We start from the raw sequence: 27,578 nt of genomic DNA, 5'->3' as shown, positions 1-27,578 counted from the left end.
TTTAGTTTTACAGATAACCATGTAAATTATCAGATGTCCTGCTTCACCTTTTCTTGTATCTCCTGGGTTTTAGGCGTACACAGTGTTATGAAGCACGATGTCATTATGGAAGCTTCCAGTGCAGACCATGTGCTGGTGGAAGCAGAAGCAGACAGAGTGGCTCAGGATGCCTTAAGAGCCTTAAAAGTCTCTCGACAGCGATGTTTAGGAGCTACTTCTGGTGTGCCAACCTGGACAGGCATGAGTGGTCTTTCAGGTGCACCATCAGGAATAAAGTAAGTTCAATTCTCACACTGCTTTTCCAAAAATAGAAGGGTTCCTTAGGATGCTATGGATTTATCTTTTTTTTGGTTTGGTTTTTTTTTTGGGGGGGGGGGGGGTTTGGCACTTGGTAGTTGCAGTCACATGTATCAAAGTGGAGTTTTATGGGTTTTATTTAATAAAGACATGAAGGCATATTACAAGCCTAGGAAGTCCATTCTGAAGTACAAAGAAAGCATTATTGTTGCACAGCTGAGGAGAGAGAGTTTGACAGAGGGCTCTTGAGAACCCTAAAGCGCAAACCCAGTCAGTGTCTTTGGCAAAACTATCCTAATCGTTTTGAGACGGATGTTTTATGGAGTTAATTCTTTTGTGGGTTTTTAGGAGTCGGTTTGGTCAAAAAAGAAGCACCATGATGCTTTCTTCACATCCCACTTGTGCATCACCTGCAAAGAAGAGCAAGGTAAGAGACACAAGCTAACATTTATCTTTTTTTAATAGCTAATATATGTGAAATTTTTAAATTTATGCAACAAATATGATTTATACTGTAGATGTTTCATACCCATTTGTTGTATGATTATGTATAATTCTAGAAATTTTAGTCGCCCATGAATTTGATATTTCATGTTTTAGTACAGCATCTTGCTGAAGTTTGATTTAGATACAGCAGTCAGAAATTGTCACATGATCGGGTTGCCTCTCAAGACCAGCAATGCTTTTCTTTTGCTTGCTCAGTTCTAAAGTTGAAACTAGAACGTATCTCTTTATTGTGTTTCAGATGACAAGCTTCTGAGTGTTCATGTTTGTTATTTAAGTCAAAACAGCAGGCAGATACTATTTTTTTTAAAACAGACTCTGTGGATCTCAATATCCAGCTTTCTCTATTGTATGTTTATTTGCAGGATGCAGATACAATAAAGAACGAAAACATAAAGAACTGTACTTCCAATGGGTACTTTGATGGAAATTCTGGAAGACCATCATCCAGTGCACTAGATTCTTCATCTTTACTAGCTAAGATGAGGGCAAGAAACCACTTTATTTTACCACAACCCACGGGGAATGAGGGAGATGAGAATCATCAGCAAGCACCCACCCCAGCCCTGAGTTCAACAGAAGGCGGTGAACTGCTCGTGAATATGCGTAACTTCATAGCATTCCAGGCCCGAGTGGATGGCGAGGCTAGCACTCAGGAACTACTGCAAGAATTTGAGTCTAAGCTGCCTGCAGCACAGTCCTGCACCTTTAGAGAACTTCTCCGCAATCTCTGCACCTTCCATAGGAGCCCGAATGGTGAAGGTGTCTGGAGGCTAAAGCCAGAATTCCGCTGAGCTTTGCCAAGGGAAGGCACTTGTCTGTGCATTCAGCCACCACTCTCCTTTCAAAGACTTGGTGTTTGTCTTTTAAAATGAGGAATAATTTCATATTAATGATTTAATAATTGACTTGAACAGTCGGTGTCCCAACACTTGCTGCAGGCTTAGAGCTAACTTAATTTCTGATTTACACTATTTATATGAAAGTGCCATCTACCTCATAGATGAAACAATACAAAATATCAGCACCTTTTCTTTAGAAGAAATCTTAGTATGAACAGGATGAAGAGTACATACCGACTTTTTATTGCAATAAGAACCATGGATGTCGCCATGGGTTGTAAGACTTTTATTTGATTTCTGTGAAATTCCAAGAACGTCTTCCTCAGTTTTCTGTTTGTTACTTGAACGGTCATGGGGTACACAGTGTACCAGCAAAAAATAGAGATTATAGTGGTCAGCATGAGAGATTCACTTCTGCCAAAGTGCATCAAAATCATTATATGACGCTTACATCAGTAGTGAGAATTTTGGTTTAATGTTGATGCCTTCATTGTTGCCAGCATCTAGCAATATGCTATGTAACTTAAATCGCTAGCTGACTTTAGAAATAATTCTACTGCCATGGAGGTTTAATCACAAAAAATGGAAAATCTGGTAGGACATTGAGATAACTGACAGTTAATAATTATGGAAAACTGATTTACACCATAATCGTCAATTTGGTTATAGTTCCATACATCACTGGCAGTTGCTTGGTACATTTCTTGGCGTATTTTTTACCACTGAGGTGAAAGTAACTGTTATGTTTGACACAGGTTGTGGACAGGTAATTGAAATCCCATTATGTCAATTCATGTGTCTCACTGTAATTTATGTAAAAAAATTTCCAGTTACCACTTAAAATTTTAAACCTTGACAAAGACTGAGGTGTTAGTTGGTCAGAGGGGGAATGGTTTCATTGTATTTTACTAACCATAATCGCTTTAGGCCAGAGACATAATTAGAGCATATACGGAAGTTACAGTTCATACCTATTCTGTGGACAGGGAAAATGTCATTCTTCCTGTCAGTCAGACAAGCTCAAATACCCATTTTCTTCCAAGGAATGAAGGATTGGATTATTTGTAGCAAACCAGAGTACTCCATTGGGTCTGTCTTCAGGGTATTAGTGTGCTACGTAAGGAAATCTTAAGGCGGGGGGGGGGAAATGGATAGATTTTGAGAAGAAAACAGTGTTCATGCAGCAGCATTAAATTACTGTATGGCTTAAACTAGGAACAGTTAAATATGCCTAATGTCCTTCCTGTCCCTAGGCTATTGAGAAAGGGGAAAGCTGAGCTACTTTTACTTCTTTGTTCAGTGTGAAAGTATCTTGTTTATTTCGAGTAGAAGTACAAATATTGAAAGATAAATGGTGAAGCGAGAATATAAACTGTTACTTTGTTCTCCTAAAAAAAGTCTTTAAGATAATTCCAATGGCTTTTCCTCTTGATCTTGCTCAGGGCTAAACAATCTGTGGAAATTTGCAGGAATTGGTGCCTCACTGTTTCACTAATGGTTCACTTGGCTTTTCACAGACTGGAGTTTGAGGGCAGACAGTCCAAGAATTTCTTTTCCTCGTGGCATTTGGAGGTGGGAGTGTTGCACCTTTTCCTGACATCTCTTTTCTGATCCTATCTGTATTCACTGACACTCAGTCTTTCAGGAGAGAGATGAAACCAAGAACTTAGACGGCAATTACAAAACATTTCAAAAACTGTGTGTCTTGATATGACTTAAAATGGAGCAGTAGAAGAGTAAAAAAAAAAAAAAAATGAATTTTGCTGTTCTCTCCAAAGCTATAGGGAATTTTAATTGGTTTTGAGTGTCGTGTCCCCATGCATCGCTATGTCCCAAGAACAAACCAGGAATTCAGCTGTAAGCAAAGCTGCTGTTGTCACCTCAGCTGTCAGTTCTGGTGTCCTGCTTTATTTACTACTTCCAATCTTAAATACATAGTTCTTGTACTAAGAAAAGCTTGCAGCTTCCTGCTGATCTGATAATGTAAATGGACTTGCATGTGTTTTTTAAAGCTCTTTGGCTTTTATGGACTTATTAAAAAAGCAAAACTAAAAGTCTGTTCTAGAAGTGTTCTTTGGGGATGAGGGGAAGAATGGGGTGGGAGAACCATCTTTTCCTGTATAGTGTGGCTCTGACTAAATGATTTGCATTATCTTTAAGTATATTTCCATATTTTATACAACTTCAAATTATGCATCCTAGCAACTGGATTTTTTCCAGTACTAGCTTTTGTTTAAAATCTTTAAAAGACTTAAAGAATATTAGCCTTAATACTAAAAAAAAAAATATTTTTAAGTATTTAAGCTCAAAAGTGTGTGATTAAAGGTCTGCAGGCTGATTTATAGATAAAAGTTGTTCTGGAATATAATATAGCTGCTATACATTTTAAAGTAGAAGAGTTATTTCAGAATAATCCTAATTTTATTCCATAAAGCATTATCTGGGGTTTTTTGTTTGTTTAGCTTTACTTGTCGCAACCCAAAAGGAGCTATTCAGGACAACCTCCCTGCCCTCGGGACTAATGACCATCATGATGTGAAACACCAGCCAACCACTTTTATGATTTATTAATACACAATATGGCATGTGGGTAGATACAGTAACTCAATGGCAATTACTTAACTGGATAAGCAAGTCCCATGCCATGGGTTTCTAAGAAGGGGGGGTGGGGGGAGAAAGGAAGATTATGGAAAGCGGTATCACCACCCATGGATCTAGCGGCATCCCGTTGGTCCTCTTCACTCTGGGTATGTTGGGGGGGGGGGGTCCCACCTGAGTTTCTGTTGGTACCATTTTTATACAGTTCCAAGTCCCAAAATCTCTGCCTGGTTCCAAGAAACTTCATGCATGTGTGTGGTGGGTGTGATGCTAGGCAAAAGTAGGTGCGTCTGGTTCTGCACAGGCTCGGTGTTCGCAGGGGGACTGTTTCGGGGTCACATCAGATGAGGCCCTCCCCAAGGTCAATGACCTAGTACCCTTGCAGATGTGCAGTTAGCTGTTTACAGGCACCAAAACCAGGGGATGTGAGGGCAGAAAACACCGTCTCCGACCTGCCTCTGCAGGGCTGGAAACCAGTGTCTCGTTTGTCCTTGTGGTTGTAACACCTGCTACGTGCCCGAGTCGGCAAAGTTCATGTCTTTTTGTACCAAGAAATGTTTAAGGCAAATGTCCACTCATCCGTCTGCCACACCTGTGTAAATTCCTTTGACATCTTCAAAGAATATCTGAAACAATTCCTAATGATACTACATAGTCAAATACGTTTACAGTTAAATAGCTTATAGATGCGTAATACTTCTAAAAGCTTGTATTTTAGCCTTCTCAGTTTCCTACTGTTCAATACTGCAGTTGGTAGTTGTACTTTATTTGTGCGTGACTCCAAAAATCACTTACGTGGAATACTTGTGGTTTTACTGTTTCTTACCTCGGTAAAAAGGAGATAAAGAATGATCAAAATACAGATGTTAATTTAAGAATCAAGTTGGAAAAAAATCATGACATCTTATTAAGGAAAGACCTTGCAGCATGAAACAGTGAGTATAATCTTTACAGGAAAGAAATTTTCGGTAGTTCCTTATGGTATACCTTTATTTTTTATTTTTTAATTTAAAGATGCTAAAAGCTAAGCACCATGCTGCTTCAAAAATGTCATGGCAGTGTAAATTTATCTGCTGAGCAGACAAATAGCAAAAATGTGAATTGTTCTGTAAGTGGGTATGAGGACTGTGTACACAGGTAAAACATGCTGCACTGGTATTTTAAGAGAGAAGTTAAAACTTACTAGAATTGTTCCTTCTCGTTTCAAACCATATTTGTAAAGGGGGGGGGGGGGGGGGGTAAAAAACCTCTTGCTTTGTTTATTAGATGTTTCCCCCGTTCCCCTCATCCCATCCTCCTTTTACATTTCTCCAGGTGTTTGTTCTGTGTTTATCCTTTTGGTGAACACTTAAGTCTTGTGTAGCAAACCCACTGATCTCTGGTGTAAGAAATAAATCCTGACCCAGAGAAAAGAGATTCTGCTAAAGGTTGTAGGCATTTTACTTTACTTTTGTGGTGGGTCATTATTGTTCAGAAACATTAGCAAGATGCTGAATTGGATAGATTGATAGAAATGGTGATTTAAAATGGAGAGGAGTATTTTTAAATCCATAACTTCATCCTGTGGCTCAGCCTCTTCTCAAAGGGCTACACCATGTGGAGAATTGAGTCTACTACAGCTAGTAAGTGTTATCCTTCCAAGTAAATCTGTAGCGAATTGGGCTTTTTATCTAAGTTTTGGCTTCAAGTGGTAGTCACCTATAGACAGTTGTACTCAAGTGACAAGGTCAACTTTGCCTTTGATTCCAAGATTGCTAGACCTGGAAAATTTTTACTGTCTTCTAGTAGTGCAATTCTCTGCCTTTCAAGAAGCTACAACGGAAGGGACAAAACTTACAAAAGGACTTGATGGGATTTTTATTGTTCATAAAATCCTGCAGCAATTCCCTTGTTTGAGCTACTGAGACATTAGGACTAAGAATTTTCTAGTTCCTCAGCTGTTGTAAATGCAGCTCAGCTGACACAGATGGGCTGATGCTCTTCCTCGAGGACCTAGCCTTCTGATACTAGCCATCTTCAGAGCCAAACAGTGTATCTGGGACGCTGCACTTAAGTGATTGAAACAGGCACAGAACATTAGCCTTTCTCCAGTTTCTCTGTGTTTATTGAAAACTGCTATATGAAAAGGACAATTAGAGTTGTGTTCCTGAAAAGGCATAGTCTGTTGCACAAGTTTTTGGTTGATTTTCACAAAGAATGGTCTTGGGGGCTCCATTTTTGGCTGAACTCCAGATACAGTTTGAGATGTGCTTTTCAAAAATCATGGAGATAGGTGATGGCAATGACTTTAGTAGCCATCCAATGAAACCTTTGTCTTCACTCTCCAGTTATAAAGTTATGTATGACTTTACTTTGCAGTTGAATCAGGGCTTTTTTCCTCATCTACCAACTAACTCAGCCTGGTAATGAACGAATACTACCACGACTGGTAATGCCCCATCACTAGTATGTAAGGAACTTACGCAGCAGGAGAATGTTTTGCATTTGCTAAGAGTGAGCAGATACTGCAGTTCCTGAGCAGTTAGGAGGAATCCTCCTAACCACATCGCTGGGGAAGGAGGGAATTTTCCAGTAGATTTTAAAATGTTACACATTGAAATCTATTTAAAAAAAAAAAGAAAAAAAAAGAAAAAAAAGTTCCACATATTATGATATGCCATACTTTCTCAGTAACAATATCCATACAGGCACTGTGTAGCTAGAAAAAGCCATGCGAAAGTTACTGCTACAGGATGTGTCCTTCAGCGAAAGCTGTCACAGGGAGTATTAATTTCAGCAATTTGACAAAACAGCCTTAAAGAAAACAGTAACTTGACTAATGGTCTTCCAAAAGGGTGACACTTGTTTCCGACATAATTTTATTTTTAAAAGAAGGAACTGGGTAGATTAATAATAACATTGGTAGAATAATACCTGATTTGCATTCTTTTTACATACTGCTATGATTCCTATGTCAAATCTAGTAATAACAGTTTAAGCAGTTTTGTCTCTTGGAGGGAGGAGGTGTTGTGGAACAGCCATACCTCAGTGGTTCAGCAAGGAAGGATGATGCAGTGTCTCTTGTGCTGGTGGTAGCTATGCTTTCTCAAATGATAAATAAAGGTGATGAAAACATTTCATGTGAAGAGACCCCAGAGCAGCTTTATCCAAACTCAATTTACTCCCAATGTATGGGCCAAGAAATTACTTAAACCATGAAGAAAAATGAAGGAATTAAGTTAGGTAGCATAGTCACTGAGATGGTTTAAAATGTGGAGTAATCTGCCTGTTTGGCCTTTAGGAGCAGGGAGATCTGGATTCTCCTGATACAAACCTCCGAGTGACTTCGGATGTGGTGCTACATTGCCTGTTGCATTGGTTTCCCCCATCTGATGGATGCAGTTTTTCAGAGAAGGCAAGAAATCTTTCAAGTATTTTGGAAATGCTTCAGGAAATGACAGCAAAGAAGTCCTGGTTGAAAAAACAGAATTAATATGGCATCTTTCTGTCTAAGTCATTAATTCAGCAACTGTAGTTCACCACAACACTTGCTGAGAGTCCAGTTTTTGAAGGGCTTGAGTAGGGCACATGCCTTAGAGTCAGGATGTGCCAGCAAGTCTGCGCTTGGGAGTTTATCTCCTCTGGGAGAGGTATTTATATATTAGATATATGGTAAAAACACTCTGCTACTTAGGGCCATTTATAATTTCCCTGTTCCAACATTCAAGCTAAATGCTGAATATACGGTTACTAACTCAGTGGCTCTCTCCATCTACCCAGCCCTCAAGGGATTGCTATTCTAGGCTCTGGGGTGACGTCAACACTCGCACTTCACACAATATCGCTGATGTGGTAGAGTCCTGTTCCTTCAGCCGAGACTTAGAAGATGAAGCTTTCCATACTAATTCTTAACTTCTCTTGGTGATCCTGGTTTTGCTGCCTCTGCTATCATTAAAAGTAAAGAGAAGACTGACATCTTTCATGCAATGGTCATTCTTCTTTTTCAAATGGGTCTAAGACAGCTGCTATGAAGTGAGTGAAATACCCTATGTTCTTGCTTCCTGCCTGCGAGAGCTGCAGTGAAGTCTGCAGTGCACAATTGCTGTGTTCAGGGAGCAGAGAACTACTCCAGGTTTTGTTCTTTTTTGGTTGGTGTTTTTTTGTGTACACCCCCCACCCCCCACGCTCCCCCACCCCACCCCCCAAAAAAAAAAAAACAACAAAACTGTTGTGAGTCACTAAACCAGAAACTACAGAACCTGCACAGAGAGTGTATGGAGAAGTGTCAGGCAGCTCTGCTGGAAAAGGAGCAACTTCCAGCCTGCTCTGTCCACTAGTTTCTTACTGTTTGTGCTAACATGAAATTAATAGCAGGAGGGAGAGTCTGTTCTGAGCTGAATGGCAGGGTTGGAGTTGCATCTAAGACCAGTCTTGCTAAGGTTCTGAAATGCACAACGAAGGCCCCCAAGTAAATTTTGGTCTGTCCACTGATGATACCATGTGATGACCATGCTTTTTCAATATTGTTGACCTATGATAATTATAATGGCATCAAAGATAATATAGTAAGGCACATAATAAATTCCACCTCTCTTACCCATAAGCTACACTTGAAAGCCAGATAATTTTGAACTATTTCAACCCTCCAAGCTGTTTATCCAGTCATTTCAGAGAGGAAGTGTAGGAAAAGCGATGCCAGTGCTGAACTCTTTAGAGAATCCACCTAAAATTTTAAGTTATTAACTACCTGTCTTGGTTCTCTACAGATTCCCTGCTTTTCCTGGGTTCCCAAAGCCACACTGCTCACAACATGTAAGTTGAGAGAACCTATTTTTATTGTACAGAACAGGGAGGATTGAGCCTTGCACTAATTGCAAACCAGTACGTAGTATCATCAGTGGAGCTGTGACCAACTCCTGCATAAAAGCTTACATAAGTGGTGAGTCATACAGTCTTACGAAAGAATAGGGAGCAAGGCTTTCATTATGTTGTTTGCCTAATCAGAAATATGAAAATAAAAGAACACAGCACTCAGTGGGTTATGTTTGGCTAACTGTAGGCTGGAATTTCTGCAGTTGCACTACTATGATTGAGGCATTTTGTTGTTTGTGGTCCCAGCTTATATTAAACAGAGAGGATTTCTTCATAAATCTTTGCCTCTAGGGCAGAGTTAAGGTTGTTTGGGAACCCTAGCTATGTGTTTCCAGACATTAATGTCTGGAAGCAGCACCATGAGAGTAAAAATGGAGGTATATGCCTAGGGAGGATACTAGGAGCAAATGAAGAGGCCCAAGGGCAGGGTAGGGTTTGTGAGGATAAGCCTGTGAAGAAGCAGTGGAGTGGAAACAAAGCTTTTAGGATGACTGAGAAACACTCTGATGATTTCTCACATCTTACTTGTCTCTTTCTATGCTCGCAGGCAGGTAGTTCAATGGATATTACTTAATTCAGCACTGCTGTTAGCCATGAGTGGAGATACCTGCAGCCTTTAGAAGACAACTGGAGGGTTCTGAGGATCTCAGTTGGCTGTAGTTTTATGTGCAGCAACAGTGCTGTTTACACTGGTCTGATTAACCCATCGCTGCTTCTCATTTTCCTCCATCATTCCTCTGCACCTCAAGTGGCAAATGGGATCAGCAAGCTTCTCTCCTAGTGAAAAAAACGTAGCAATAAGAACTACACACATTTTTTTCAAACATGTACCTATAATAGCTGAAGGCTGGAACGAGTGACAGTAGGAGGAAGTCTGGAGCTGAAGAGCTGCGTGGCCAAGTGCCCCAGGAACTCCAGCTTTAGAGCAGCAAAAGGTGAGCAATTCCTGCATCACAGCTCTTTGAACAATCTAGATAAAACCTTTTAATTTTTCCCTTCCAACAGCTAGTTTGGGAGCATGTGGAACTGCAGCCTCTTTGTCACTACCTCGTTCCCCTATGGGCCCACACGCTTGCTCAGTGCAAGCGCCCCTGTCTAACATAAGTGTGCCTAAGCAGGGCAGCCAGAGGACAGTTCTGCCTGCCCAGTATCCCACCTCCCTCTGCTTTCCTGCCTGGAAAGGGGACATGGGGCCGTGTGACACAAGCATGATAGGCACTGCTGTGTGAAACCATCAGCAATGTGGAACTGCTCCTTAGTAAGTTGCCAGACTGCCTTAGGAAGGACTAGTACAGGGGATGCGTAGGATCTGGGTTTGTTCGGCATTGGTGCTTTGCTGTTTTGGCTGGGCTTTCTTTGGGGTGTGTGGGATGGTGGAACTCCATCGACCCAAGGGGTGAAAACGGCAAACTAGGACAAGCTGGTTCGGTTTGGGCCTTAAAACAGCCTTTCAGGATGCCTGTGCCCGCCCCTACCGCTGGTCACTCCAGAGCCCGGCAGCTCCTGCCGCACCGCAGGGCGGCCCCAGGCCCCGCCGCGCACCCTGGGGCCGGGGCCGCGCACCCTGGGTCCCCCGCGGGCCCTGTAGCTGCAGCGGGCGCGGCTCACGCGCATTCCCGGGGGCACGGTTTATTGCTGTGGCAATGACAGAAAAAGCGCGCCGGGGCTCAACAATGTCCAAATCAAAGCCCCCTTTTTTTTTTTTTTTTTTTTTTTAAACATCACAACAAAGAACCCAAACAAAAAAATAACTTGCAGAATAAGCGTTCCGTAAGCGCGGTTTCCTTTGCAGGCTCTCAGCTGCCCCCGAAAGCAAGAGCCGGTGCCCCGGGGCCGGCCGGCGGCCCCCGGTGCTCCCGAGCGAGCGGCGATGCCCCATTCAGCCGTTAAGGGCCCTTAATGGCCCGGGCGCGGCGCACCCGCCCACCCCCGCGGGAAGCGGCCGTCGGGCTGCGCACCCTGCCCGGCGCCCCGCGCACTCGCCCCGCCGCCCTCAGCTCGGCGCCCCCAGCCCCGTGCGGCCACCGCCGCGGAGCGGCACGGGGCACCCGGCCATGGCGGAGCACCCGGGCACGGCGGAGCACCCGGGCACGGCGGCCCGCCGGCTGCGCCTGGGGCTGGGGCTGGGGCTGGCCTGGCTGCTGAGCCTGCCGGCGGCGAGCGGCCTGCCCCTGGTCCCCGCGCCGCGGGACGGGGTCCTGGCGGCCGCCCTGCAGCGGCTGCGGGAGGTCTTCGACATCGAGGCGCTGCCGCCCGACGTGCTGCCCCGCAAGCGGCCGCCCCAGTTCATGGTGGATCTCTTCAACGCGGTGGCCGACGCCAACGGCATCAGCCGCGCCCCGGGGCTGCTGGAGGGCGACGTGGTGCGCAGCTTCGAGGACCGAGGTGGGCCGGGGGCGGGCCGGGGCCGGGGGCCCGACGCCGGGGCAGTTCCCCGCAGCGGCGGCACCTGCCGGGCGGGGGGTTCCGGTGCCCGCCGCGGGACCCCGGCGGGGCGCAGCGGGGCCGGCGGCCGCCGCGGGAACGCGGGTGACAGTGCGGGGCCCTGCGTGTGCCTGAGGGAGGCTCTTTTCCAGTCCCCCTGGGCGCGGACCTGCACCGCTTCCACTTCGACGTCGGCGCGGTGGAGAGGAGCGAGCGGGTGCTGCGGGCCGAGCTCCGCGTCTTCGGGCTGCGGCGGGGCCGCGCGGCGGGGGCCGGCGTGAGGCACTTCTGCAAAGTAAGCGGGAACCGCCTGTCCAGCGCAGGCGCCTTCGCTGCTAACCGGGCTGCAAACGGGGAGGGCGACCACTTAGCACGTCAGCCTGCGTTATTTTTACTTTTATTTGTTTGCCATACTCACTTTTCCTTCGCGTTCAGCGTGCCGAGCAGGCGCAAGGCTTGGCTGTGGCAGCGTGCTGGCCGCTGCGCGCTGTGCAGGGGGCTCCCCCCCGAGGTACCGCCGTCGGACCTGGCTCAGGCCGGACCGTGCTTTTCTGGGATTTGAGATGTTTTAAAGTTTAAATCGAAATTTATCTGTTTGAGCGGCTCCAGAAAATAATAGTAGCCCTCAGGGATTCATAGGAAAATAGGGCAGGTGAGGACTCTGATACTGAGTCTGTTCTTTTGGCAAAATGCAGGATGGGGCTTTTTGGAAACCTGAAGACAAAGATGTGGGGAAGCAGAAGCCTTTCATGGCAGCAGATATTCAATATAGAAAGAAAAGGGGATGGTCAAGATATTTTTCTGTAATATCAAACAGTCTACTATCCTGCACGTGTAGAAGTATGTGTACAGAACACACCTAGATGTATGGAGCGATACTTGGTTTTCTGTTAAACTGTCTCAAAACTACTTTTTGCCTGGTTTAGAATGACGGAACAGTTTTACAGCTATGACGTGGCAGAAGTGTGATAATTTTCATCCTCCTTATTTTGCTGGAAAAGTAGTTGGTTTCATTTCTTTACTGTTTTGTTTTATTGCTCTCATCAAGGTGGAACTGTATGAGCTTTTGGAGAATGGAAGTAAGCCACAAAAAAGACATCTCATTGCATCAAGATTGTTGTCCATGTACACAGAAGGCTGGGAAGTATTCAACGTCACGGAGACAGTAAGCAGAGAATTCTGTCTGAATTTTAATTCTACATCTCTTAAGATTACAGACAACTCGTAACTCCAGCATTGTATTTATGCTAGGTATTGCGGTCAATTCAAACTGAAAGACAGAAGCAGAAGGAGAAGTTTCTAACACTTAAAAGTACACCTGGTGCTACCTGAAATAAAGGAGAAGTGTTTGTATGCCACTAGCAGCACAGGCATGATGAGAAATGAGTAACCCAAACCTAGTCCATAGGAGGGACATCAGGCCAATTATGTCATTGTGATTAAAACTTGTTTAGGCTGCCAAAGGAGATGCCACTGATTGTGTGCTACAAGTAGGTTTTCATTTCTCCTTTTTATTCTGGTGGCATTACTACACAGCAGTGTGCTTTAACGTTCTGTTTCTGGAATTTATCATGGTTCCATTGTTTTTCATTTAACTTCTGCTGTAGACTTCTTCAGTTTCAAGATTTGTTTTATAGATATCCTTAAACTGTAATAGTATGTGAGTGCCTTTCCACAGCAAAAAGCCAAACGTGGTTTAAAGCATACGGTTTCTTGGATTTAAATCTGTACTCTCGGACAGTGTTTTTTATTGCCTGAGCTTTATGATCAGACTAAACCAGCATGCTTTGATGAGTGGTTGAGTTGCATCTCAGGTCATGATAGCCCTGCTTGAGAGTGGCCTAGCCTTATCTATTAGTCTGCAATTATAACTATTAGATAAACTTGCTCAGTTGCAGGGTTGGTTTCTTCAAATGCAATGTTTGTTAGATTTAAATGAGTTTTAATAGTGTGGAAAGTCTGGAGAGTTCATATTACTTTGTTATTAAGATTGCTATGAAAAATAAATTCCTGACTAAAGTCAGAGAGGATTTATTTTAATGTTAATTTTAACTCCTGGACTCATCTGTTCACTACTAAATTTTCTGAAATTAATTATTTTCCTGTAAATGTAGCTTTGGGGAATGCATATGGTATTTTGTATTTTTAAATGTTGAATTACTGGTTTAAATATTAAACTCAATTGAGTCTCAGCTATACAGTTACCTTATTTCTGTCATAATGTACGTTCTTATGCTCTCCTAGCTTGTTGCCTGTTCCCTTTTCCTAATATAAACATTGCTTAATCATAATGCTGTAATAAGAATATTGAAACAATATTTTTTCATTTCCCTGTCATTACCAGGTTTCCAAGTGGGTTGGAAACAGCAGCTGCAACCATGGCTTTTTGATAACTACAACACATGTATTCAACAACAGAATTGAGCACAACGTGGTTAAGTTTGCTAAGAGCCAGGGTGCTTTGCAGGCGACTAGAAATGCTTTCCTTGTCCTCTTCACCAACAGTAACAAACGGAGGTCTTCCAGCTTTGCGCCCTCTTCCACAAGTAAGTTCACGTGAGAGCAGCAGCTGTGTTGTAGAATATGAACTCCCTGTTCATCTTCTGTTATCTTCTGCCTCATGTATACCTAATCTCAGTATTTACTTGCAGTGTTGAACAGGTTTGAAGTTCAGCTTTGTCACTGATCAGAGTTTGATCTGATAGCTCATGCTAATAGGTCACCCAGCACCTTAAGTTGCCTTTCCCCTCAGAAAAAACGTGTTTGCAGGACATACTCATAAAGCCTAGGGGGAATCTGGTTTGTTTTGTTTGTAAAGGGGTGGAAGTTCTATTAGGTTGGGTTGGGGAGGAGGGGGAATTAATTACTGTTTATATTTCTTTTTTGTGGTGGTGAAGTGTGCATGAAAATTGTAGGTTATTTTTAGGCTAAAAAAACCCAGTGACCTGGAAAACTTTGTGAAAATGCTGGTAAAGTAACTGTAAGTAGAGTTATTAAGTGCGGTTTTCAAGAGTAGAAGAGGTTGTTAAATAAGCAATTTAAGCCTCTCTGTCCTTGGCTTGGTTTTTAAGCACCTATTTAACTTCAGTGACTAATTAGCATTGTGACTAAAGGCTGCTTTCATCAAAGACAACGCCTCGTCCTTTAAATTACAAAACATAGTGCCTTACCTCTCCCACTGGTCTTCCAGTAAATCCAGCTGTAGTTGGATTTTAGAGCCTGATAAATCCAAAGAACAAAAGCTGGAGGAGGGGCAGAAATTATTCTCTTTTGGGGTTGCAGGTTTTTCTGGTAAATCATTGCATTTTCGTACTAGAAAGAAACTAGGTAGGACTTGCATCAGTATTAAGAAGTAGGTGATTAGATTGATTAAAAACAAAAATGAGGCTGGCCTGTTTGTTTTCCAAATAAAATTTTTATAGTGAAATCCTGGATCCAATGAGAATCAAGCTCTATACAAGATACCGAGCAAGTAGATACCCATTTCTCATTGAAGAAGCTCCGTTGACCTGCTTGTTATTTGTGGTCAGTGGATCTGCACAGGTAGTTCTCCCACCAGCCTGTATATTAGTGGTTTGCAGCCTCTGTACATGGATCTTGTGGTCTCCGTGGACATTTATCAAGGCTTCTCAAAAGATACTTTAAGAAAGCAAAACTATTATCGGTAAGCTTCGTTCTCTAGCAGAGCTCCATAAAAGTGGTGGTAGTGTTTTCAGATCCAAAATTGAATTTATTTTTTTTTAAATATTACTTTACAAGAGCACACTCTGTTTTGCAAGTGTATGGGTAAGAAAAAGGCATTATTTCCAGCCTCTGTTAGCACTGCTCAGCGTGACAGCAGTTGAATACACACCCCTTCTGGTGCTGTCACAGTTTAAGTGTAATTTTAAAATCTCGTCTGAAGACTTTGATGTAGATTTGTGGAATAGACTTTCATACAGAATACTGTACTTAGGAAATTAATTTCTTTTGAGAAAGATTAACATGCAACTTCCTTTCAGAACCAGAGATGAACCCTGACAAAAATGATGCTTCACACATGCCTCGTGAAACTCAGATCATCGAAAGCAGCAGTGCAAGCATGAGCAGGAGACCTCGAGCTGCTGCACTCCCTTCTGCCGAAAGCCAGGTAACAGCATGTCATCGAAGGGAATTCTACGTTGACTTCCATGCTATTGGCTGGTCAGGATGGATTATTTACCCAAATGGATACAATGCATTTTCTTGCAAAGGATCCTGTCTCTTCCCCTTGGGGGAAAGTCTAAATGCAACAAATCATGCTACAGTTCAGTCCATAGTCCATACACTTAAACTGTCTCAAGATATTAGCACGCCCTGCTGTGTGCCAGATGAATTGAAGTCCCTCAATCTTCTCTACTTTGATGACAAAGAGAATGTGGTCCTTAAAAATTATAAAGACATGGTGGCAACAAGGTGTGGTTGTCATTAGCAGGACCTCTTTTGTCTGCATTTGGTGTGCACTTGGATTCAGTTCCCCATTTGCCACTGATAATACCAAGGGAGATGGCATTTCAGTTTAAAGGGCAGGAGAGCCAGAAACTCAGCTGTGCTTCAGATCTTCTTCCCCTCACCGTGGCTCTGTGGAACCATGTTTAAGGCTGGCTGTCAAAGAGCCATGGGCTTCTCTAGGGTATGGTGACCTGCGTGGAGAGCTCTTTGAGTGCCAGTACACCAGAGGAAACCATTAAAAACAGGAACTTGCTATGTGGAAGAATTGAAACCCAGTTAGCTGACTGTTCAAATTAAGGTCTTGTTCTGTATATTAAGACTCAGAGTTTCCTATCATTTAACAGGCATGGTATCCTGCTTCCATCCAGGACCGGGTGCAGGTCTCTTAGTAACACAGCCTTACTCAGTTTTGATTGCATGATCCAGTGGGTATGTACACTCCTGCGTAGAGCTTTCAGGAGCCCAGGATTAGCCCAGAGCTAATGTCAGAGGCCTCTATTATCTGTAGCTCATGCATTACCCAGAAATGCACGTCTTCCCCCTGTTCTTTTGTAGCCTACCAAATGCAGAGACCTTGTAAGTCCCCATGGGACTTGCTAGCCAGTCTGAGGGAACACATACATCAGTATTTGTCTGAGAATCAGCAAATCTGGCTTCTGATGCAGGGCCACACCTCTGTATGATAGAGTCAGCCAGTCCCCTTCTTTGTAAAATCATTCTCTTCCACCATGGTCTGCTGTGGCTGTTAGGCTGTGTGGCCGCAGAAATTGATTGCCTTTGTGTATTTATACAGTGGCTGTACAATGGGATCCTAAGCTTGGGTCAGAATCCCCGTCATTTAGCAGGAAGAAAGAAGACCACTAAGCTTTGGAGGCTTGTGAGAACATACTGGATGCTGGCCTGGTCCTGTATCTGAGGCAAGTCTGATGGAAGGTGCTCACTGTTCCCTTCCATTCTTCCTCAAAGTATAGGACATAGACTTGGAAGGGGGCCTCCTGAGGTCTTTCAGTCTTGCTACAATTTAATGCAGGGAACCAGCCCATTGCAGTTCCTCAGTCAACTCACAGAGTTGTAACTTAAACCTGGTTAGGTTTGTTGCCTCCATTAATCCTTGAAGGAGGCTGACTTCTCACAGAACGTGATGCCTCCTGTGAGTAGAAACTTCATGGAGAATTTTTTTACTCCAGTGACATTCTTTAAAAAAAAAAAAAGATGAAATTATGTAAATTTTTTCTTTCTGTAAATACTGATTTCTGTAATAAATCTATTTTATTTAAAACCCAAACACTTGGAGTATTTTAACTTAATTTGTAATAGAAAATTATAATTTTCAAATAAATGTAATGTAACACTGGTCTGGGTTTTTGTTTTGTTTTGGAACATCCTTCCTAGAATCATGAATCAAATACTTTTCCAGAAGAGAGGATGTGCCTATTGGCTTCAGAGGACACTGTATCCAGTCCTCTGACTCCATGTCAAGGAGTACAATGAATAAGCAGAATGGGTGTGTCACCCTTCAGGGAGGAGGGTCCAGTAATTTTTCCTGAAGTGAAACTCACATTGAAGCTTCTTGTAACTCTCACTTGAGTTAGGCACAAAGACTAAAGCCCTTCAGGTTGGTCACACATTGTGCTGGTAACAAAGCCTAGCTCGTGGAGGTCCCAAACTGAACATACCTGAGATGGTTTCAGTTTTCTTGGTGCATTATTTTGATGCATGTTGTAAATCTTAGGATGCCTTCATTAAAATTTCACTAAGTTAGGAAGCCAGGACAAAAGAAATAACTGTTCACAGGTACAATATATGCTGTGCCATATGTGTAGGGCATGTGCTTATCAGAACTGTAGCCTGGAATATGTGGAGTAGAGGAGCCTGAGCATGACAAGGATTTGGAAAGAAAGGATGGCATCCGTGGGTCAGTGTGGACAGAAGGGTTTTCTGCCATTATTTTTTTTCCCTGGAATGGTATGGAGGGTAAGTATCAGCAGAGCCGTGATACTCTGTTGTCAGAACAGCTCCAAAAGCAGGTCTTGCTGCTGAGAGCAGTGGTTAAGGTGAGGATTTGGTGCTTAGTCCAGACTGGAACAGGCAGTGAAGTGTTCAGAAAGCTCAATTTTGTTAGGTACAAAAGGCTTGATTCCCCCAAGCCAGGGAAACAGGCTGTGATACAGCTCCTCTATTTCCATTCAGCAGACCATGTGTTGAGCTGGTGGTGTGGAGCTATACGGCACAGGCACAGGGTCTTCAGTACGACTGAATGTTTCAAACCTGCTGCATGTGCCTGGCATAGCAGAAAAAAAGTATTTATCCTTTCCACAGAACAGCCCGTCATCGCCGTGCTGAGCACACTGCCTCGTCTTCAGAATTCCCAAACAAATGGGCAAAATCTTCTATGTAAAACTTCTGAGTTGGGGCAGGGAGAGAGAACAGGGTGTTTTGATCTTGGTATATGGTCACCCTGGTAGAGTGGAGTATAAATCTGGTAGCAGGGTGATGCTAACTGCTGCATGGGCTCAGATTTTTGCCTTTGGCAAAAAGGGACCTTGGAAAGCATAAAGGGTCACAATCTCACTTTGCTGATTTATTTTCCATGCTGCTGTTCCGCAGTTTTCCCTTTTAACTGCAGAAGTATCTGTGGTGGTTTAAATCTGTAGGAGCCACACCTTGGGAATGGGGAAATGTGAGTGAGAGTCCGGACAAGGTAATTTCGGAATGGTGACTTCTGATAGTTATCTATGCTTCTTTTGGTAGGGGCCCCAGGAACCAGAGCCAGAAGTTTTCACTGCCAAACAATGCTTGTAGAAGGACTGCATTTGGAACGGAGTGGCTGAGGCAGGTTCTATGTCCGGCACACTCCAATCTTCTGTCCATGACATGACAGATGCTTCTAGCACCATCAGCTGTGTATCAGCTGCATCCTTCATTGCTTGACTCAGAGAACTGCCCATTTTTACCAGGACTTTTTAATGGCTTTCTTCTTGTTTCAGATGCCAGGGGAAAAAAGGAAAAATTTCTATTGAAAAGCAAGTCTGATTAATAAATAAATGATGGGCAAATTGCATATTAGCTAACATAGTGTTGCCCTACAATAGGTGAATATGCACAGCCAAGCTAGGAGCACTCAGTAGTTCTGCACACATTAAATTATTTTTTTCTGCACCACTCAACATACTCTCATTATGCCCCATTAAACCCTGATAATTAAAACAAAATATATTGGAATTGTTTATCCTGGACTTTGTAAGGAAATGAGGATCATAATAATGCCAAGGGAAAAAATTTACACTACACCAGAACTTGTAATTAGAATAACAATTAAGCACAAGTATGCTTCTCTCTCTCCCTGACCCCTCCCCATCTCTCTTTCTGTCTCGTGTTAGCATAAAGGTGTATTTTCTTGTTCATTAACTGAAATAAGTAAGAATTCCAAAATTAGAAATGCCACACGTTGGAGTCTTGGTTTAATCAGAAGATCATATGTTTAGGTGGCATAACAAAAAGCAATAGCTAGGGTTTTGGAGGGAATAGGAGTAATCTTCAGCATGGGCAATCTGGAAAAGGACTGGTGGCTCAGATTGTGCATTGTTAATACATGTTGCATCACAACAGCAGCAAGCAGAAGCAAGGCTGGTGGTAAACCCTGTTGTGAGAAATACTGTACTGAGACCAATGAGGAGTACACCTGGCCCTGAAGACCTCTCCCGTGTAAAGAGCAGAAACAAAAAGGAATGACCACAGATTTTATATGCAGGATGCCACCAAAAGCATCAACACCCCAGAGACTGAAATTTGGAGGTATACAGAGGAGAAGTCCCACATTAAAGGACTGAAAGCCTTGCAGCATCTCTCTCCTGTCTCCAGCTCCAAGCCTCACTGAAGGCACAGCTACAGCAGGTGTGGGGCTGTCTGAGCTGGCTCAGCTGGTGGCTGGCAGTGGTGGAGTGCCCTATCAGCCATCCATGGTGGTACATCTGTACTGCACTCAGCTCTTCAACTGAAGGGCTGCAGGCTTGGATCTCTGACAGCTCATGGATCTCTGTATCCTCTCCGTAGCATGAGAACAGTGTGATTCTCTTATGGTAAACAACACACCTTGCATTTCATACCCACAAGCATGTGGAAAGCAGGATTTCAGAGGCAGAAAGACTCAGACAATGCCTGGAAAGAGAATCCAACCCCCTGGTAAAGCTGCAGGGTTATGCTTAACCCCATGATAATGAATTTGGCCAGGGTTTGCAACCAAAGAGGTCCAGGTATGTGAGGTATGTGCAGTTATCACATAAGGTGGGGACAGCACTAAACCTAGTCCCAGGAGCACTGCTGTGGGATGGTAGTAGGATCTGAGTATGTTGTGGTGGAGAACTAATGGTAAAGAGCACAGATCCACAAGAGATCAGACTTGCACGGTCTCCTGCTTGTAGAATTGTTTGTTTTAAGGGATTTCTGTGGTGTTTCTGTCACAAGATACAGATGATGGAAAGGTGCTTCTGAGCACTGAAGCGGGAGGAGGCATGTGCTGGGGATGGCCTGTGGGGGTGGGTAAGGCAGAAGGGATGGGCTTGGGGAATTTGGTTTGGGATGGTTTCCTTTGTGAAGGGGAAGATAACTTAAATATGCCTGCCCTGAGGAAGCTGGAGCACAGCAATGCTGTAAAGCAGCTGAAAGGCCTCAGGTCTATTCTGTCTGCTTTGCAGGCTTGAAAATGATATTCGGTATGAGGCATCCAGTTAGGAATGCTCTTGAGTTGTTTCCAGACTGCCAAGAGTAGTTACTATAGTTCCTGTTCTTCCTGCAGGAAATGGGACATTTCTGTGCTTTACTTGAAAAACCCATGGTACTTGATTCATAGCCCTGGAGCTTGTCTCCTAAAAAGAGAGGAGAGAAACTGGGTGCCTATCGTAAATTCCAGGGATTTCCCAGAGAGACTGAACCCTCCAGATTACCTCCAGTCCCTTTAAGATCACACATGCAAATACATAAGAGCATATGCATGTATACATGTGGGTTCTTTCTTAGGTGCACACATGGGCACATGCCTTCATGTACAGAGGCAGCCTCCCTCCTGGTTCATCCCAAACTGCTTCCCAAAGCAGTTACTACTTACTTACCAATAACTGAGGTGGGGTGCTCAGGGCTAATTTGAGAACATTGTCACATCCGGAGGGTGCATTTCAATGGCTTCATGCAAAAGTATGTCACACCTAGGCCTATTCTCCCATTCTGGCCTTGAGTGTAGCCCACCTCCAAGGAGAGTAGTTAGCAGGTGTGAATTGACCTTTGGTGAATGAGACAATTGTGCCTTAAAGCAGCTAATTAAATGTTTTCTTTCTTTCTACTAGGTTGATTGCTAGAAGCCATGAACAGAATAAGAGGGACTGCTAACTTTCTGTTGCCACAAGGATCTATAGATCAATGCAGATACTAACTGCCCTATTTCAGAGCTAGATCACAGCCTGTCTTGGTTTTAGGAAACAAAACCTGTAGTTTTGCCTTTAAGTGGAAAAATGGCCTGTTACTGAGATGTGATTGGCCTTGAACTGAAACCATGATTTGGTGATGCTGTGCATCCAGGCCTCATGACAGAAAGCGGTGTTATGGCTTAAATCCCAGTACCCTGCTTCAGATCTGCTTGCAAAAACCTAGCTTGGTAAACTGACATATATTTCAGGGACCAGTTCCTGAGACTTGCAAGCACCTGAAAAATTCCAAATAAACTGGCAAGTCCATGGAAGAATAAGGACGACTCAAAGAAAGTGCAAACCTAAATATGAGATACCATGTGTCTCAATTTTTCAACTTTGACCTCCACAGCATTCAATCTTCTAGTAGCTTTGGGTACCTTTTCTAGGCAACAGGAAATCACTTTTCTGCCTTTGACCAGGGTAAATAATGTCAATAATCATAGCATCCACATTCATTTGAGATCTCTTCAATTTTCAAAGACATTGGATTCTGGTAAGCCGGAGCAGCTTCTTCTGGGAAAAACTTTTCTCCAAAGCCAAGGTCAAATGTTTAAGATGTTAACTTACACAGTCTGAGTTTGCTGCTCTATTCTGCAGTAGCTGTCCATTATGGACAACTTGAGCAAATCAATTAGTCTTCCTGTATCTCATTTTCCTACCTTCAAGTAATGCTACTACTTTTTCCTCACTCTTATAGCTGATCCCTTGAAAGTCTTTTCTCACAGATCTTGGTTAGAAGACTCTTTTTAGTGGGAAAGAGCACATCTGGGAAGAAACACCTTTATATGAAGTCGTCACTAAAAAAACAGACAATCCTCCTGAAAACCAGTGCTGTTTTGCCCCAGCAAACCCTGGCATAGTCTCAGCCTGCACTCTGAGTCACTTCAAATGGTGAGCAATGCAGGGACCAGGCACAGGTTTTGTAAAGGCATGACTCTGGGTAGAGAACTTTTGCTATTGAATAAGGCTTCTGGCAGCCTAACCCTCTCTGCCACTAGAGACGCCACAAAGTACCTTGTTGTTCTTCACAGGGAGGGAGGGCAAAGTATGGTTTATGGGCTGTCTTCTGAGTGTTCATATAGTTCTGGCCATAGGACTGTAGTTCTGGCCAGCTCTGAAAAGAAACACATTGTTCTTTTAGACACAGTAATGTGTGGCAGATGGAGAAGAAGATGTGCGTGTGTCTACTTGAAGCTTGGCGTGACCTGAATGGAATGAATATAATACTTGTGGGGACATCAACTTAGGAGGTCATGGGATCAGGACTGGTGCAATGAATGACTTCTCAGTGGTATGTAATTTAAGCTAATATCCTTTCCTTCTCATGTGCCTTCTCTGCCATGTCATGAAATTTCTGTCCAAATCCATTGTTGCTCAGCCCTGACCCAGGCTTTGATTAGAGACTTTCCTCTTCTATGTTGCATGTTCCCACATCTAAGGATCATATAATTTCAGTCCAGACAGCAGCTCTCAAACGAGAAAAAAAAATAATTCAGTATATGCACTGCCCATTAAAGGGAAGGAAGAAAAAAAAAAAAAAAAAGGCTTACTTTCATTATAAATGGGACCAGGAATGTAAAAGTTCAATTACCAGAATGCATTTGCTTTGTACATTTTAAACCTGCTGTAGCTAGTATAACCAGCACATGCAGTTGGGTCTAATTGCTGCTTTCCAGCTTGACCTAATTGATGCTCTGATTTGCAGTCACCTACCTCTACAAGCCCATGTTTCATTACATTTTGCCCCTGCTTCCGAAATCCTAAAATTCCCATGGGGAGAAATAGATTACAGCAACCCAGAGCTTTTGTGTGTGAACTGACAATTCTTTCTCCCATATAATTTTCTTCATCTACATGTGAACAATAGAAATACAGTCGATTGACAGAGATGTATTAGTTACCCCAAAATACTCCGTATTTAGGCAGCATAGCTCCTTTTAACTCACTAGGCGTTTTACTTAAACTCTGAATGAAAACTGCAGTGGTATAAAATCAGCTTAGAGATATTTGGGATGTTTATATTACAAAACTGTGTTATTCTCAGTCTCTGCTTACAATTTAAAATAAGTTTTTTGCTGAAGAACGTGTCAGTATTTTCCATGGAAAATTATTTAGATAAAAGCTTTTGAAATATGGAAGCCTCATGGTTTTAGCTTGAAATAAGCATTTCAGTCATCATAAAAAAAAAAAAAAAAGGAAAACAACACCTCTAATGTCTTTTGCAGCTTTGATTTCAAACACATCACATTCTTCATTAAAGCAATCATTGTTAAAACAGAGGGACATAAAGCAACATAGAATTTATTCCTTCATTAAACTGATGATCCGTATATGAAGCCAATTAACATTATGAGTCTGGTGAACATCAAGTGTAAAGAGGTTACAGAAAATTAAAAGCAGTCACCTTGGTCTTTAGATAAAGAAAGAACACTTTTACATTATAAATTATAAGAGTGTCCAAGCGGGACAAATCGGCAAATTTGGTTAATTGGAAAATACATTTTACTGCACATGAATTAGGGTAAAATAACCTTTTAGCTGCTAGCCTTTTTTTGTGGTCAGGTATTGGGAATCATGGGAAAGGAAGTGCTTGGACATGGAAAGGCTAGAGAGCCATTTCGTCAAACTTGAGCCACTTAGACTTTCTTGAGTTTTACAAATGATGCCCTCAAAGCTGAGTGCTCTTAAGGAAAACGTCCATTCAGTGATTTTGTTCATCAGTTCAGTCCTAGGTTTTATTGTCATGGGTGAAAAATAGGAAGAGGTATGTTTGTGTGTGCAGCACAGGGGCAGCTCTGCTTTAAGACAGACACAATCAGCAAAACATCTATCCAGAATTATATTTACTTGGACTTTTGCTTGCAGTAACTCATACTGAAGAAATAACAGTAATAGTAATAATAATAATAATGATGATGTATGCATGTAAGACTTTAAGGACTTTGCATTAAAAGGGATCTTTTGCTGAAATATTATAGCTCACCTCTATGTTATTTCATTCTGCAGCCTGGTTTTAGTGGTTGCCTACTAGCCGGGATCGAAAGCAATGTACTGAGGTTTTTTCTTTACCTGTGGTCCCAGCTTCGCGGGAGAGTGGCTGCAGAGAGGGGACACGGGGGACACGGAAAGACCAGACGCTGCCCGAGAGCAGCCTTGCCCGGGCAGGGACCGTCCCCGGCCGCATCCCAGCCTTGCCCGGGCAGGGACCGTCCCCGTCCCCGTCCCCGTCCCCGTCCCCGTCCCCGTCCCCGTCCCCTGCCTCAGCCCAGCGGGCGGGCGCGGCGCGCTGCCAGGGGCGCGGAGCGGCGGGCGCTCTCCGTGGTGCTGAAACGCGCCGCGCCGCTGCCGCCGCCCGCGAACGGCACCCAAGGCTCTCAGGCGCTAACTTTTAATTATGTCGACCCCACCTTTCGTGCATTAAAATTAAACAGGGACCGAGCTGGCGAGGGGTGGGGGGTTGTATGTTGCTTATTTATCTCCTTGTTTTGCAGCTGCTGCTTCTTGGGAGAAAGTTGAGCCTTGCCCTTGTTGAGGTTTGGGGTCCTTCTGCTTCTATTTAAAAAGCAGCGACTTGGAGCACTTCCCCGTGCTCCATTTCACCCTCTCTGCCTCCTGCAATGCGCTGAACTTGCAGGCTTCAAACTGCTGGGGAAAGTGAGTCTTGGAGCCAAAAGAGCAATGCAGCCCCCTGACTAGAGCAAGGCCTGTAGAGCGCCATAATGAAGTTATTATTATTTTATTAGGGGTTCTTATGATAAAACACTCTCTCACTCCTCTCTTCCCAACATCAGAGAAAACGCACATCTGTCTCTCTGCAAAGGGATCCTGCCGTACCAGCCCTGCATGGATTTTAAAGCTTGGGATGGACAGGCTGGCAGGGAAGATCCAGCCGGCACCTCTGGGTTATGTTTTTCCTTTTAAGGTTAATTGACCTAAAGCTTGTGCTGCTATTATTGAGTGCAGTCAGATTCAGAACATTGGTCTTGGGTCTTGTACAGTCCTGTAAAATCTGCCTCAATTCATAGTATATTTGCTGTTCAGAGACTTGCCTGGATGGTAAGTCAGTATCTGTTGTCAAACACAGGTATCCCTAAAAGCATCTATGTATGTGTATACGTGTAAATATATGTATGTGTGTGTGCATGTGTGTGTGTGTGTATATATATATATAAACACGTTTGAATGCGGCTTTCTGAATCTATCACTAGTATGCTAAAATTATAGGTGAATGGATAAGATCAGATCAAATCAATTTGGATCATGGGTACAATTAATTCTTGCCTTGCTTTGCTAAAACAATACTTTACAGTACTGAAACATAACTTCAGCTTGAATACACATATGGCGAATTTCCGCATCTGTGCCTAGTGTGAAAGGCAGATAGAGCAGGTGATATTTCTAGGGCTTATTAGTCTTTATCTGATGAGATCAGATATGCAGAATAACTTTCAAAAGATATCTTCTCTTCAAAATCTCTGTCTGTTTCTGGACCTTTATCGCCTGTATCCATCTCCTTTGCTCTGGTATGAACGTGCTATGTCTTTAAACTCCCATCAGATCTAAGAGCGCCTGTGTAGATTTGCTCGCCCTTCCTGCACAGAACATTACAATGTTTATAAAATATTAAATTTGTGTAGTCTGCCGGAGCAGCAATTGTTCCAAAATAAAATCAGCAGTCTAGACGAAACATAGACACCAGAACTTATCAACAGTTGTCTGACTTACATCTTCTGATGCATCTTGAGTGGGTCATAATACCAACTTTATTTTCAGTGGTGCATAAATTAATTACACGCATTTAATAACCAAAATATCATTATATTCCCCCTTTAATATCATAAAGGCTTTACGCCAGGGAAGCACTTAATGTGCAGGGGGCCATAACAGGCTATTATCCTTGTGTAATGCTATTACAGAACCAATTATGCGCCATTATACTTGCTTTTTTTGCAGTTTATGCGATTTGATCCAATCCCGCGTCCCTGACTTGAAAATTTCATCTGGGTACTTTAAAGTCTAATTTTCACCCGGGCTGAGGCAAGGGCCATCTCTCTCCGCTGAGCCTATGTCTCGGATGCATTTTAAAAGTAATTGCAAAGGGTCCCGCCGCATATCATTTGCAGACGGGAAGCGAGCATAAATCCAGGGACCCCTCGCTGTGAACAAAATCAAACTTTGCTGCGGTACGATCGCTTGGAAAGGCAAGGCGTGTGCAGAGCGGCCCCCCAAAACCCATCCGGCGGCAATTATCCGGCGCTTTGACAGAGCCGTGGTCCAGGCGGCACGGCACGGCAGGGCACGGCGGGGGCCCCCCCGGCCCCGCAGCCCGGGGCCGCCCCGGGGAGGCGGGGGGAGGGGGGGGGGTTGGGGGGGGGGGACCGGCGGGGACCGCCGAGACCCGGAGCACCAGCGCTCAGAAAATAATGGGATTTTGTTGCTGCTGTTCACATTCCTGGTGTTTGCTGAGAAATGACGGGTTTTTTCTTTCCATCTTTTTTTTCTCCCCCCCCCCCCCCCCCCCCCTTGCTCTGCACACCACGTGGGCCATTTGTAGGGCCCAATAGACCTATCCAAGTTACTCACTGTAGACAGCGCTGGAAATAATCAGATTAAGGCCAATTATGCGTGAGATTATAAAGGCAAGTGCTGAGAGGCAGAGCATGCTGCAGACAGATATAAAGACATCTGGCCACTTCCAGAACTCCACAGAGCCCTTCTGTCTCTGCTGCCAGCAACTCACAGCGCCTTATTCCAGTGCAAAATACCCACAAAACTTACTGGTGATTTTTACTTCGGTTTAGGTATGGATTACTATTTTTATTTGCCTTCTGGATTTTTTATATGACTGCATATAAATTTGAATAGTTTGTTTTTCTTGCCGAGGACGTTGGTTTCCAACCCGAACACGATTCCCAGTGTGTTGGATGCTTTAAAAAGAAGACAGCTTTTAGGTTTTATTGCTGTTTCATTTTGGCAGAATAATTTCGAGGGGGTTTAAACTGCTTATTCTTAGCTATAAGCTTTTTTTTTTTTTTAATATGTAATTATTTGCTCCGGAAAGGATTATTTGAGATAATTAGATAGCTAGACAGACAGATAGACAGATGAATGACTATAGATGGATGGATGG

The 27,578-nt window shown here is 43.4% G+C and overlaps 2 protein-coding genes across 3 annotated transcripts in view; both read left to right on the top strand.

Moving 5' to 3' along the window:
- The window catches only part of ERCC6 (ERCC excision repair 6, chromatin remodeling factor), a 51,017-nt gene extending 47,320 nt beyond the window's left edge, over nt 1–3,697 (top strand). For both annotated transcript variants that reach the window (XM_037399704.1, XM_037399702.1), the window contains 3 exons: nt 74–275; nt 646–724; nt 1,167–3,697. In XM_037399704.1, the coding sequence (XP_037255601.1) occupies nt 74–275; nt 646–724; nt 1,167–1,595 (710 nt within the window). In that variant the 3' untranslated portion in view covers nt 1,596–3,697. The remainder of the gene's footprint in view (nt 1–73; nt 276–645; nt 725–1,166) is intronic.
- A 7,449-nt stretch (nt 3,698–11,146) lies between these two features.
- LOC119153503 (bone morphogenetic protein 2-like) lies at nt 11,147–15,966 on the top strand. The gene is made up of 5 exons (XM_037400081.1): nt 11,147–11,477; nt 11,669–11,811; nt 12,565–12,681; nt 13,861–14,062; nt 15,518–15,966. The coding sequence occupies exons 1-5, from the start codon at nt 11,147–11,149 to the stop codon at nt 15,964–15,966; spliced, it is 1,242 nt and encodes a 413-aa protein (XP_037255978.1).
- Nucleotides 15,967–27,578: the final 11,612 nt, after the last annotated feature.

This window comes from Falco rusticolus, chromosome 9 (genome assembly GCF_015220075.1).
Source record: "Falco rusticolus isolate bFalRus1 chromosome 9, bFalRus1.pri, whole genome shotgun sequence".
NCBI lineage: Eukaryota > Metazoa > Chordata > Aves > Falconiformes > Falconidae > Falco > Falco rusticolus.
This window is presented reverse-complemented; position numbering and strand designations above follow the sequence as displayed.

Excerpts from the sequence above, each read along its gene's own strand:
- LOC119153503 (XM_037400081.1), top strand. The coding sequence starts at position 11,147 with ATGGCGGAGCACCCGGGCACGGCGGAGCACCCGGGCACGGCGGCCCGC. Across the intron at positions 11,478-11,668 it reads GCGCAGCTTCGAGGACCGAG|TCCCCCTGGGCGCGGACCTG; the intron begins GTGGGCCGGGGG and ends GCTCTTTTCCAG. Across the intron at positions 14,063-15,517 it reads CTTTGCGCCCTCTTCCACAA|AACCAGAGATGAACCCTGAC; the intron begins GTAAGTTCACGT and ends ACTTCCTTTCAG.